This window comes from Mus pahari, chromosome 11 (genome assembly GCF_900095145.1).
Source record: "Mus pahari chromosome 11, PAHARI_EIJ_v1.1, whole genome shotgun sequence".
Taxonomy (NCBI): domain Eukaryota; kingdom Metazoa; phylum Chordata; class Mammalia; order Rodentia; family Muridae; genus Mus; species Mus pahari.
Window position 1 is genome coordinate 42887897 of NC_034600.1, and position 13691 is coordinate 42901587.

Sequence of the window (13691 nt, forward strand, 5' to 3'; positions counted from 1 at the left end):
TCTGAGCTACAATATAAGTTCAAAGCCAGCTATATATTGAGATACATTCTCAAAACAAAATTGAATTGCAGAGTTAAAAGAGGGCTAGGAATGTATCTCTGTCTCGCTTGGGATGCATGAGGCCCTAGGTTCCATCTCTAGTGTAAGAAGGAAAATGATAACAAAGACCCTGACTGAAAAGTGAGTTGTGTTTGTTAGTACCTTTTTAGGAGAACATCCTATGTTCCACTAGCTTCTAAAATGACATGTCCACCTGCCTATAGATGGTTCCAACCACCATGAGCTGGGCCCTCCTATATCAACTAGCAATAAGGAAAATGACCCACAGACATGGTCTCAGACCAGTATGATCAGGTAATTCTTCAATTGAGGATCTCTCTTCTAAGTGACTCTAGGCTGAGTCAAATCAATGATTAAACTTAAGTATTATATAATGCTCTTACCCTAAAAAGAAAAGCCATCTTGCTTTAACACATACCTGATGAAGCTGAAGTCCTGTTAAAAGTGTCTCCATTTGCTCCAGAAGAATATTTACCCTATAAGAAAGAAATCCAAGTTTTCTACTCTGAATACTAAGAATATGTCATCTATTTCACAAACAGAAACTTACAGAATCCCTTCCTTTTAATGAGAAATACATTCTAAGACCCTCAGTGCCTGAAATCATGAGTAGCATAAAATCATGCACATATTGTCGCTCTCTGCCTCACTCCCTCTAACTCATCTCTCATACATACAAAATATATGAGATATTTTTCTTATATACCTGTAAAAAGGTTTATGAATTTGGCGCAGTAAGAATAACAATAACAATTATGGCACTACAGTGTTAAGACCTTACTGACCTTTACTCCTCCTGTGGTGACATGATCTAATGTCACCTATATGAGGTGAAGCAAGATGGATTACAGAAACATTTTAAGATCAAGCTACTAGTGACCTTCTGACAATACATCAGGAGAATAAAGTGTATACACATGACATCAGACACATAGTGTATACCCATGATGTCAGACAGCTAGTGTATGCCCACGATGTCAGACAGCTAGTGTATACCCATGACGTCAGACAGCTAGTGTATACCCATGACATCAGACAGCTAGTGTATACCCACGATGTCAGACAGCTAGTGTACACAGATACCCCAGACAAAGGGATAACTTACTTTTCTGGGTAAGACAAAAGGAGATGGTGGCAGGTTTTAACATGCTACCCAGAATGACATGAAATTTAAAACATCAGCTATTTACTTCTGAAATTTAATATTTTTACACCACAGTTAGCAACTTATAACTGAAACCATGAAAAGCAAAATTGCAGTGAAAGAGAGATTATTTTATGACTTTACTGTAACACTGAATGATAGATTACTGTATAACTGCATGCAAAACACCAGTAAACAGTGAGGCTTTCTAGGTCAACAAATGCATCCTCATTAGATATTCCAAGACACAGTAACCTAATTTGTAGGTGTAACATAAATTTATCACTTAGAATTAATAAGCTACAGCCACAGGACAAATCTAGTAGGCTACCCATTTCTGTAAACAATTTTATTGGAATACAGCAATTCATTAATGTATGAACACATCAATAGATATAATAGCCAAGCTGCGGCTGAGACTAAAACTTACAAAGCCTAAATCATTCACAGACTAGTACTTTACATAAAATGTTTGCTGACTCATACTGACAAGTTTAAACTGTCATTACATAAATAAGGCAAAGACAATACACACTATTGTCTGCGAAGCTCAGTGTGTCACAGTACACTCAGCAATGCTGCAGAGTAGAGCAGAACAGGACAGAGCTATCAGAAGGTGGACTCCATAAAGACACTTACTTTACTGTGACTTCCACTGTGACTAGGAATGACTAACTCTCAGGAAGAGGAGGAGACAGGCCAGCTTGGGCTACATAAGAAGACTACCTCAAAAATGGTTTCTAAAACCCTATCATTGGAAATAAGTTAACCAAAGTAAGTTAATATGTTTACACTTCTTAGGGCGCAGTTTCCTGAGTTCCACCTGGCTGGCAGGATCAAAGCTGAGTTCATGTTCCACCTGCTTCTTCAGCTGTCTCATGATTCTCTGTTAACCAGTGAGGGATGTAGAGAGGGAAGATGCTGATATCCGGTTATCTAACTAAGGCGCTCATGTAAACCCGTTGCTTGTCTTCACTTAGTTGACTACATGCAGCTTGCCCACTCCTCTGTTCTATTATCATTCTAAAATTCCAGGCCAGAGTCCAGGAGGTGACCTGGCTGCAAAAGCTGAACCAAGGACCCTTAAACCAGGTGACCCAGATAAGACCAAGTCACCAATATTAACTTCCTTGCTTAACGCCTTGTGTCAAAATATGATTGGTTAATATAACAGCCCGCCCTGATCCCCTTTACTTTGCATTCCCATCCTATAAAAATGTACCATCTCCCTTCAGGAACTTGGTTCAGATCCTTTCATTTTAAGATTCTGTCTCTAAAGTGAGTTTTCTCTGCTTCCATCCTGAACCCAACTTTAAAGAATACTCCAGTTATCTACTGAAAGCTATATGGATTCTGGGGCTGTTTTTCAAATCCAATGACATGGTGAATAACCTACTGGGTCAGAATATTCCTGGTTAATTTCAATTAATCTTGAGGGAGCAGTGGTTGAAGATTGTCTTCAATAATCTCAAATACTGTTCCTGTTTCTAGTCTTACAAACTACTGTAGATACATGTACATTACTGTGGCAGAATTAAATTAACCAATGGACTTAAAAGATTCGACTTTTCTTACAAAATGAATAGTTAAATACCAAGCTAACTTTGGAAGATTCCAGTATTTCTCAGACTTTCTCTGTGTTAAGTCAATCAGAGTGACTTTTCTCATTTCTAGCACCTATAATGTCCTTCCATCATTAGCCCACTCCTTTACTTCTTGTGCAAGTTTCCTCTTAATAAAAACTTTCGGACTGCCGGGCATGGTGGCACATGCCTTTAATCCCAGCACTCGGGAGGCAGAGGCAAGTGGATTTCTGAGTTCGAGGCCAGCCTGGTCTACAAAGTGAGTTCCAGGACAGCCAGGGCTACACAGAGAAACCCTGTCTCAAAAAACAAAAACAAAAAAACAAACAAACAAAAAAACCTTTCAGACTATATCTCTGAAATTCATGTATATGAGAATACAACATGAATAATTTAAAAATGAAATGACCTAAACTTATAGATATTAGAGTCAAATGACTGCATTACAAAGTCACAATCTAAAGTTGGAGAGAGTGCACCCATGGTAGTTATCTTCAGCTAACACTTTTCTAAAATTTCTCTCACAAAAGACACTAAGCAACTTTTAAAAGTTTTATGTAGCTCAGGAACCATCCAATTATTTTCCAAAGTTCTTATTAAAAGCAAAACCACAACAGTCACTGAAATTCCATGGAAAACTGCCCAAATTGATTGCTACCAGATACCAAAACAAGAATGATCCAACCAGCCCTATCAATAGACAGGATACTGCCAGTCAAAGAGTAAAAATCTTACTGGTTTAATGTATCTAAACCAATAAATGGTGATGGTATATTCCTGCACTAGCAAGCTGAACATTATATCACTACATGATGCCTCAAGCTATCAAACTCAATATTCATACGTTTGTTTAACTTACAAATTCCAAAGCAACGTGTGAAAATAGGTACATGCTTACAACAGGTAAAAAGGACTGAAGAGTTAGGATGTACATTCTACTACTCTAATTCATCCATGCTTTAAGTTTGATTTTTTTTTCAAAATATTTTTAAAGGAAAATGCTTTAACCCTTCTCGTTTGCTTAAATTTCCTTCCTAGTCTCTCCAGCTGTTGCCCCATTTCTCCGTCTCACTTAGAACACCATCCACAGCTGCTGCCTCCCTTGCTTCCTTCACGCTGGACTGGGCACAGCTTCCATTTACCTCTGACCTCAAATGCTTTTTTAAAACTTTAATCTTTTCTCATACATTCTGACCTCGGCCTCTTCTCCTGGAATTGTAGTGGTGTTTGTTGTTGCTTGAGACTTCCATACATGCATATAATGTGCTTTGATCAAATCCCATCCCTTCAGTTCCTCCTGTATCCTCACACCACCACATTTCCCTCCCCACCTTATGTGAGTTTTACAAATCCCCTGAGCACTTATATCAAGTTAAGTCTCCTTAACTTGATATAAGTTAAGCACGGCCAGCATATGAAAAGTAGCCTCACAGGGGCTACATCCCTGAAAAAAACCTGACTCTCCCTCCCCTAAAAGCCATCAATTGCCAACAGCTTTTTACTTAGAGGTGAGCGCCTGTCCCATATATGCTGCTAACCCTTGGAATTAATAAATATCTTACTTCAAAGAAAATCACATAATTAAGGATTCTGATTTAGAGTTATCCTAGATTATTCAGCTGAGTCTTAATTTGTCATCCTGGGTATCATTAAGAGACAAGTAATGTGAGAACACACACACAAGGGGACATACACACTGAGGTGGCTGGCAGTAGTTGGAGATGAAACACACAAATCACAAACCAATGATCATCTACATGCAACAGGTACTAGAAGCTGCAAAGATTCTCTCTTAGAACCTCCAAAGGAAGGGTAGATGTGCAGATACCCTGATCTGTAACTTCTGGCTTCAAAGATAACGACAAAAAAACAAAAACAAAAACAAACAAAAAACCAAAACTCAAGTTGTTTTACATTGCCCAGTGTATGATGACTTGTTACAGCAGCTATCTGAAACTAATGTATCTACCTTCCTAATGCCCTAATATGTTGTTTGTTTCCCTGGGATCTTTGCTCCTGATGTCCTTCTGAGACTGCTTCAGATCACTAGTCAGAACCTTCAGGAAGCCACCCTTGTCCACTTGATCTAAACCCACCTCAGCATAACAGATGTCTCTATTTTTATGGCTCTCTCTACCATGCAGTTAGTGGGTTCTCAAATGTGCTTATTCTGTCTCCTACAATACAATGTCTTTGATAGAAAGTATTATGTCCAACACTATTTATAGCACACAGGATTAGGTAAAAATATGTTAAATAAATCACAGGTCATTAATCATTTACTTTTAGAACATCTAGCTACAAACCATTTGTAGTCTCTTAAGTCATCCAAACACATTAACAGAGAAATTTCAAATATTTAACCCATAAAGATTCTCTCTGTAGCTACAAATAACTTTGAATGAATATATGTTTTGTCTGAATTCTTACTGTTAACTTTGAGGTGTCATCTACCATTTTCTTAGCGCATCAACTACCACTGCTACTAAAATTTCAGTTATGGAGATATTAAATCAATTTATTTTCACTTTAATTTCAGGAACTTTTCCATTCTAAAATGTACCAAACAGGCACACAGGCCTTACACAGGAATGATTAGTGTTTACAATTTCTCCCAGTCAGTTAACAAAAAGCACCACTGCACAGTAATCAAATCGAGTATCTAATACAATCATTCCAGTAAGCCAACAGAGTACAAATGTGTAGCAACTGTGACTCCTGAACTATACTGCTTAGCAGTCTTTCATAATTTCACTCCTTTTACTCTATCTGTAGGTGGCATATTCACTTCCAAATCTAGATTTGGGAAATACTAAGAACTATCAGAACACTACCCTAACATTTCTAAGTATATAAGCATATATTGTTATTATATCTTAAAGAATGCTCATTAAAATTCTGAACACAGATACTGTTTAAGATGGTATTAGCATAAGACTATATCAAAAGCACTAATAAATTCAAAATGGAGATGAAAATTCAGTGGGATCAAATAGCGTCTTAAAATACTGAATAAAATACTAGATTTTCCTCCATAAAAATGATATCCTTAGCCACTGTCTGCACTTTTTACTCAAGAAAGGTCAAGAGGTCGTGAACTCATGTTCACTCAAGTCAACAAAGCCAAGTCACTAATAGTAAAACCAACAATGGGATCAAATTTGAAGATAAATATAAGAAACTTACTACAAACTGGCTCCATATAACGATATTAAATCATAAGGTATAATTATCAATTTCGTATTCTCAATGTCAAGATTCTTGGTTATGTTACTGGAAAGTACAGATTCCATAAAGGTACATTTCAAAGACCAAACAACCTGCCAATTTGATAGCCCATAACACCTGCATTTAGAGGTTAAAGGAAGGGAGAGGAGAGGGGAGTAGAGGGAGAGAGAAAGAATTGAAGGGAAAGGAAGAGGAAGAGAAAGCAAGGTGTGAAAATTTAACTACCACCCAACTTCAGAAACCCAGTGCAAAAAAATATGCACAACACACTCCACAGTGTTTAACAATAAAAAATCTTGAAGAAAAGAAAAATCAGACATATCCCTTCAAAGTCCAAGTAGTACAGAGTCTGCACCAGTTAACTAAATTTTTATAATACAAATCTATTAAGAACTAGAAGGAACAACAAGCCATTAAGTGTCCTCTTAGCATTTGGACCAACATTCCCATTTTTGGAAAAAAAAATCCAAATTAAACCATAGATACGAAAGATAAAGATGAAAAGCTACCATTATCTTAAAACACCCAAAGAAAAAAAAATCACATATTGCAGTACATTCTTTTGACAAAATATAATGCTGTAAAAATATTAATAAATTCATAATTAGTGAAGTTAAAAATAAAAACTTATAAATATCACTAAAACTATGTACATTTTTTGAAGAGTATACTAAAAATATAATGGAAGAGCAAGGCTTTTGGGTAATTTGTCTTCCAAAAAGGTGTTATTTTTATGATGCAAAGAGAACTATTAAAAGATAACATATATTAAAGGTGCTAGACCTAAAATAGGTTCCAAGCCAAGAAATATTATACAGTCAGATTATTTGAGGTATTTGAATTCAAAACCTACATATCAATCAAGTCCAATTAAATCAAAACACTGAATGTTTTATGTTTGTATAAAATAAGCCCTTCCACAATACCATCACTTAAGAATGAGAATGGACATCCACATAAAATGGGAATTCTGAATGTGAGGGAACTCCTGTAAAGACCAGCAGCTTACAAAATACATTCCATTAAAAGGGGAAACCCCAAAGCTCCCCAAAGGCCATTCAGAAAATCTAATCTACTATTTTATAGTCTAGCATATTCTCATTGAGCTCCTTATGTAAAATTACTTTTCAGAATTCAAAGTACCACCCAAAATCAAATCATTACTTTCAATATTTTCTATATACAAGTTATCTGTCAAGACTTTCAAACACAATTGTACAAATTTGTGTTCACCTCTAAATCTCAAATGATTGAGATTTGAATTACACTGGTAGTACCACAGCTTTTGCTTGTTATTACCAAATTACTGTATATGCTATTCATCTGGAAGCTTAGCCCATCTTTCTCCATCCCCATAAAGATACGTAAAAATCACATGCAGATAAACACTGAAACAGGCTTTAAAAATTTACAACTTCCTCACCAGTTTATTAACTGACAAAACCCCACACCTTTTAATAACCCTAAGTTTTATTACCTTCTCAAATACAGGAACGTAGGAAGACACATGAGGTTTAAGGATTTCTGCCTCCCAATCTTCATCTCCCATGATAGCTTCAGGTTCCTTTTTTGTAAAAACAAACAAACAAACACACACACACACACACACACACAAAAACGAAGAAGAAAAGATACTTTTGACCATGCACACATCAGAATTTCTATCTTTCAATTATGGGGCTGTGCTGTAGGTCAAAGACACAGTAAATGAAGCACTAGGGTTCGCCACCACCACATAATAGATATAATCTTTTCGTCCCTCCACACCACGTGCAACTACTAAACTAACTTCCACTCCCCGCCCCCACCCCCCAAAGCCTTTACCGTCCTGCCTAAGGGTGATCTTTATAGCCAGCACTTTTTATCTTTCATAGGCTTGGTGAATCATTCAAGCAATGCCCACATTCCCAGGGGTGCCAATCTGCCCCCCAAAATCTGTTTGGTTCTGCCCAAAAGGATTCCCAAATGGCTTCCTGCGTATGAGGTGGAGGGGTAGTTTCCGAGATAATAGTCAAGGTATTTCCCTCTGTGGCCCCGCCATGATACACGGGATGTTGGATGTTGGTAGCCAGGATGTTGGTAGCCTTGGAGACTTAAGGAGGGAAACTGTCCTGAGCTGGCCCCCCAATTCCTTCGACGGAGGGCCAAGAGCTTCCTGCTCACCACAGACACCGTTTCTTGGGAGAAATGGCCGCCCAGGCGCTGAGCAGCAGGGTTCCCCGGGCCTCCCTCCCCGGCAGGCCTCAAGCCTTCACACCCTCGCTCCGCTCCGCACGAAGCCGCGGCTTGGCGGGAAGGCCCCACGGCCGACCTCCAGCCCCACGCAGGCCCCACGGGCGCAGCCTCCGGCCGATGTCCGCCCGGGAGGCCAGCGGGGCCCGGCGAGGGCCGCCAGAGCCCGGCTTGGAAGCCAGAAGAGGCCGCAGGCCCACTCACCTCTCCGCTCCAGGCTCTCCGGGCTCCTCGCGGCCCTCCGACGCGGCTTAAACGGCTGCACGTGCGGGCGGGCGGACGCCGGGACGCCGACTGCGTCACGGGCGCGAGGACAACAAATAGCGCCAGGCGACCCGGGCCCGCCAGCCAATCAGCAGCCGCAGCGCGCGGCTTCCCGCCCCCCCATGGACGGCCTGCGCGTTCTCTGCCTTTGTTGAGGCCGAGGCAGGGAGGCCTCTTCGCTCCACGGCCTGTTAGGGAGTGGGCTGATCCCTGGGCCTGCCACGCACTACTACATCCTGCCTCTCTCTCCTGGAGGCGTCCCCAAGGGCTCATCAATTGCATTGTGTTCATACAAAAGTTAAAACTAACTAACTAACTAACTAAATAAACAAATAAAATAAAATTAAAATCTGGGGCTGGGGAGGCAGAGGCAGACAAATCTCTGGGTTGAGGCCAGCCTGGACTACAGAGCAAACATGAGGACAGTCAGGGCTACACAGAGAAACCCTGTCTTGGGAAAAAACAAAGGGGGAGCCGTGTAAACAAATGCTTTCTCTCCCAGCCCTTCAAGCCTCCTCTTGACCTCCCAAAGTGCCAGGCTTGGCCATTCTGAGTCTAAACGTCTGAAGTGCTGTCTTTGGATTTGAGAAATCCACTTCCCTCCACTCCTCTACTAAAACCAACTAGAACCAATGCTTTTCCTCTCCACAAAAAGGGCAAGGATGAGACTCCATCTTGTGGTTGTCAAGAAAGCCAGTCTGGGAAAAAAAACAAAAAAACAAAAAAACAAAAAAACAAAACAAAACAAAAAAAAAAACGGAAGAGAGGAAGTATTGGCCTGGATGCCAAGGCCTGGATTTGTGGCATACCTGTGTACAATCCTGAGGGCCCTGGCCAGTTCAGCATTTAGAGAGCTCATTAACTAGATATTCATGTTCTGTCTGCTCCTCGTCTCTTTCAGAAGAAGAAGTCCATCCGTGTTTTTTTCTGGTACCCACCAAAGGGATCACAAGCAAATATGTGTAAAGCATGTTCTTGTTTTTATTTTCACTTCCATCACTTTCCTGTCCCTGAATTTTTTTTGAAGAAGTTCTAGATATCTCAGTCAGGAACTTAAAGATGAGGAACTCCAGCTTTCTAGAGCCACCTTTCTGTTTCAGTACCAAAAACACGCTAGCATTTATATAGTGGGTGCTATAGTCTCCCAGACTATTAAGGTGAATTGCTTTTAAAAGTCACATTTAACAAAGGCCAAAACACAATATACTTTAACAGAACTGTCTTTTAAAATGTGGACAAACTTCCTAAAATGAGCATATTTTTAAACATATATTCTTTGCTATGCACTTTTGGAGTGAACAGGTGGGTTCACTGCTAGGTCCAGTGGCCCATTCCTGTACCCATTACTTGGAAGACGTAGGCAGGAGGATCAGGAGCTCAGTGCACAGCTAATTCAAGGTCAACCTATGTAACATAACACTTAGCCTCAAAAGCCAAAACTAAATCATAATAAAGCAAAGACAGGTGACATGTACCTGACCACCCAAGGACTTGAGATTGATCCCTGAGATCCAAATAAGGGAAGCAAAGAACTGACTTCCACAATTTGTCCACTGACCTACACACACACACACACACACACACACACACACACACACACACCTACACACACATTCCCCGCTGTCTCTCTCTTACACACACACCATGTGCTGTTTTAACAACACACCGACACATACACCACACTCGCACACCACACACACACATGCTCCCATACACATTCACACACACACACACACACACACACACACACACACACACTCCCCGCTCTGGCTCTCTCTTACACACACCCCATGTTCTGATTTAACAAAACACCGACACATACACACACACCTCCTCCCATACACACACACACACACACACACACACACACACACCACAGAATTAATAAATGTAGTAATAACATTTTTTTAAAAAGACAAAAAATAAAGACTAAAAGGTTGAAGGTTTTGAATGGAGAGAACATCACTAGAGTTTGGCTGAGAATTCAGCATTGAGTGCAGGGCAGGGGGAGAAGAACAATAAGTGTCTAAGGTATGTTACCACGATTTTTTCCAGATTTAAAGAGAAAATAGGAACTATGTAATAGGAAACCTAGCAAACACTATCTTAACTACATGACTAGAGTTCACAGTTCTCTTCTTGTTACCTATTACTATATAACAAACTATTGCAAACTCTGTTGGCTTACAAAAGATTCTATCTCATGGATTGAGAGGGCTCGGGAGACCATCTCACACAATTACATACAAATGCTAACTAGAACTTGAATCATTTGACAGTTTGCTATCAACTTTTTTCTTTTTTGGAATTGCCAGGGTTTGAACCTAGGTACGTGAGCATGCCAGACAAACTCTGTACCACTGAGTTTATCCCCAACCTCCAATACCAGTTTGTTTAAACATCCAAGGTGACTTCTTTACTCTAGCATCTAGTGGCTGGGATGGCCAGAACAATTGAATGCTTTCTCTACAAGAGGCTGGCTTAAGCTTTGAAGGTTGTTGCATTTCAACTGGACAGACTTGTCAGGGACATCACTCCGAAGGACCAGGGCAATGGTTGCAAGGCTTCTTGAATTCTAGCATAAGAAGTGAAACAATTATATTTGCAACTTTCAACTGGTCAGTCATCAGAAAGTCACAAGGCCAGGCCAGATACATGGAGATGGAGCCACATAATGTGAAAACTGGACATTCCGTTTACTGCAGAACCTGGGACCTGACTGTGACTGCTCACAATGTAGTTGCATCGGATGAACTACAAGTTCTCAAGTCCCAACCATATCCCCAATAACCTACTTAACCTTTCAATGTTGTTCCAAAGTTACCACGAGTACATTTTTCCCTCTTAATTCTTTTTCTCTTCTGTGTATTTTCCAATGGCCTGCCTTAGAATTCACTCATTCTCTCTTCTGCTTGATTTACTCTATCATCAATGCTTCCCTAATGCAATTTTATTTTGTTTAGTATACCTTCATTATCAAGGTTTCCAACTTTTTAAAAATTGCCTCCATGTCTCAGTCAATTATATCTACTAACGTGTTGGTTTATTTCTATATTTTCTATTGAAATTCAGTAAGTTTCCTTGAACCTGGTTCGTTTGTTTGCTTTTAATTATCTGCATAAGTTTGAAAGATAAATGCTCCCCATTGACCCAAGATATTTGAACACTTAGTTCCTGGTTGGTGGTGATGATCAGAGAGGCTTAGGGAACGCAGTCTTCCTGGAGACATCGCATCCGTAGGGCAGCCTTTGCTAGTATGCAACACCACTTCCAGCTCACACTTGCTGTTTTGTGCTTTCAGTGGCGGATGTGAGCTCTCAGCTTGCTGCCCAAGCCATCACACCTGTTGCTGGCAGCCACGCGTCCCTGCCAAGATGGAGTCTTACCACTCTGAAAACACAATCCAGGATAAACTCCTTCTTTCCTAAGTCAGGCTTTCATCACGGTGTTTTATCACAACAACGGAAAAGTGACTAATACAGTATGCGTATGAGCATCCACCTACGCTGGTTACTATCTTGACAATTTCTGGCATTTTATATTTATACTGTCAGATAAGGTCATAGTTCCTTAAACATCCTTGGTTCTTATTGATGTGTGATGTCTTTCGAGGACAAAGGATTAGGTATTTACTCCGGTCTTCATAAGATGGCTTGTTTTGTTTTTTGTTTTCAGAAATTGAAGCCAGCATGCTTATTTTTTTCAGCCTATAATTTCTAACACTAGATGGCACCAAAATTCAGGTTACCTGTGGCAATGTTAGGAGGCAATCCAAGCTTAGGTCTCCACTAAATCCTCAGCTGCTGAGTTTTCCAGACTCAACTAGGGAGTTTTTTTATAAAGGGTAGTTCATCCACACAAACCTCTGTCCGGGGCTTGCATAGGCCTACGGGTGCCTCCCAAAGTCAACAGTCTCTGGTCATGAACTGTAGAAAGAATCCCCCAGAGGGACCAGCCCTGGTTCCTACTCCAGAACTGTGGCTCCGAATGTCACAATGCTGAGCCCACAGTCGGTGCTGTGGCAGTAAGGCAGATTGAGACAAGTTCATCGTGCTACAGAGCAGATGAACTGTGACGGATGTCCAGGTCGTGAGCTCTGTCTGTGAACACTGGCCCAGGATAGTTGTGCTGCTACAGGTTGGGAACGGGTGGTGGCAACGGCCCCTCGGAGACTACTAAGGCTGGCCCCGAGCTGCACGGCAGAGTCCTTGCTTTCATGCTTTGCCATCCAGGAGGTGGGGTTTTGCTTTCCATTCTCAATGCTGCAGTTGTCAGGAAGGCTCCTAACAGCTGTCCTGGCCATCTATCACAGGTCCAGCAGCAGCATCTGCAGGCACAGGGCCACGGGAGGCATAGGGCTCCACCCAGAATGGACACCACGGTGATAAGTTCTTACTGCTTCAAGTCTGTGGTCAGGATTTAATCCCTTCTCCATCCCCAAAGTGGAGGTAACATTCTCCATGAAGCTTGAAATTATGGGAGGGGCAACACGGACCTTGGCATCTTTTCAGTGTGTCTTTTCCTGTTACAGTAATGTCAGAACACTGTGATATTTTTTTTTTCCACCTTACTTCTTTAGCTCTTTTGAAAATAGTGTGGTGCATGAAACTCTGCCAGGGGTGTCCAACCTTATAACACTATGACCTGATGTTGTTATCTACAAATGTGTTGGGCCTTACCTAAGCCATTATGGGATGCATGATACCCTAGGGCCTTAGGCTAGACTAGACACACCAGTTAGTGCATCAGTAGGGAGGTAGGTAACCGGCATGTGATCTTACCTAGCTGCCTCCTTAAAGAGGACAACATTTAAACACACCGGGCCAACTTTATATCGCAAAGCAAAGCCCTCCAAGAACCATGTGCTGCCTGATGTATCACAGTGGGAAATACAAAACGCTACGTGTAGAGGCTTGATTTCAAAACTCAACTTCAGCTTTAATCAAATTCTTAGACTCAACTCCCAGTTTGTGGCAAACAGAAGAAATAGGAGATGTTATGTTTCAGCACAGATGCAGAGACAACAAAATACAAAATGCAGGAAATGTTACTGGGGAAAAAATGTCTCAGGAGAGAAGAGACAAATCAAATACATGTGGATCCAGAGTCTTACCAACTATAAAGTTTACAATACAAAGCAAGAAATTGGGCCAGGCATGGTGACACATGGACTTAATCTA

General features: G+C 40.8%; 1 protein-coding gene across 5 annotated transcripts in view; it reads right to left on the reverse strand.

Moving 5' to 3' along the window:
- Window positions 1-8480, reverse strand: part of Ddx4 (DEAD-box helicase 4) — a 56291-nt gene extending 47811 nt beyond the window's left edge. For 3 of the 5 annotated variants that reach the window (XM_021208432.1, XM_021208433.1, XM_021208430.1), the window contains exons 1-2: window positions 7493-7564; window positions 479-536 (exon numbers count right to left, since the gene is read on the reverse strand). In XM_021208432.1, the coding sequence (XP_021064091.1) occupies window positions 479-536; window positions 7493-7564 (130 nt within the window). Of the gene's footprint in view, window positions 1-478; window positions 537-7492; window positions 7580-8451 lie in introns of those variants that run through there. The other 2 variants (XM_021208431.1, XM_021208429.1) reach the window with 1 other exon arrangement.
- Between the last annotated feature and the right edge of the window lie 5211 nt (window positions 8481-13691).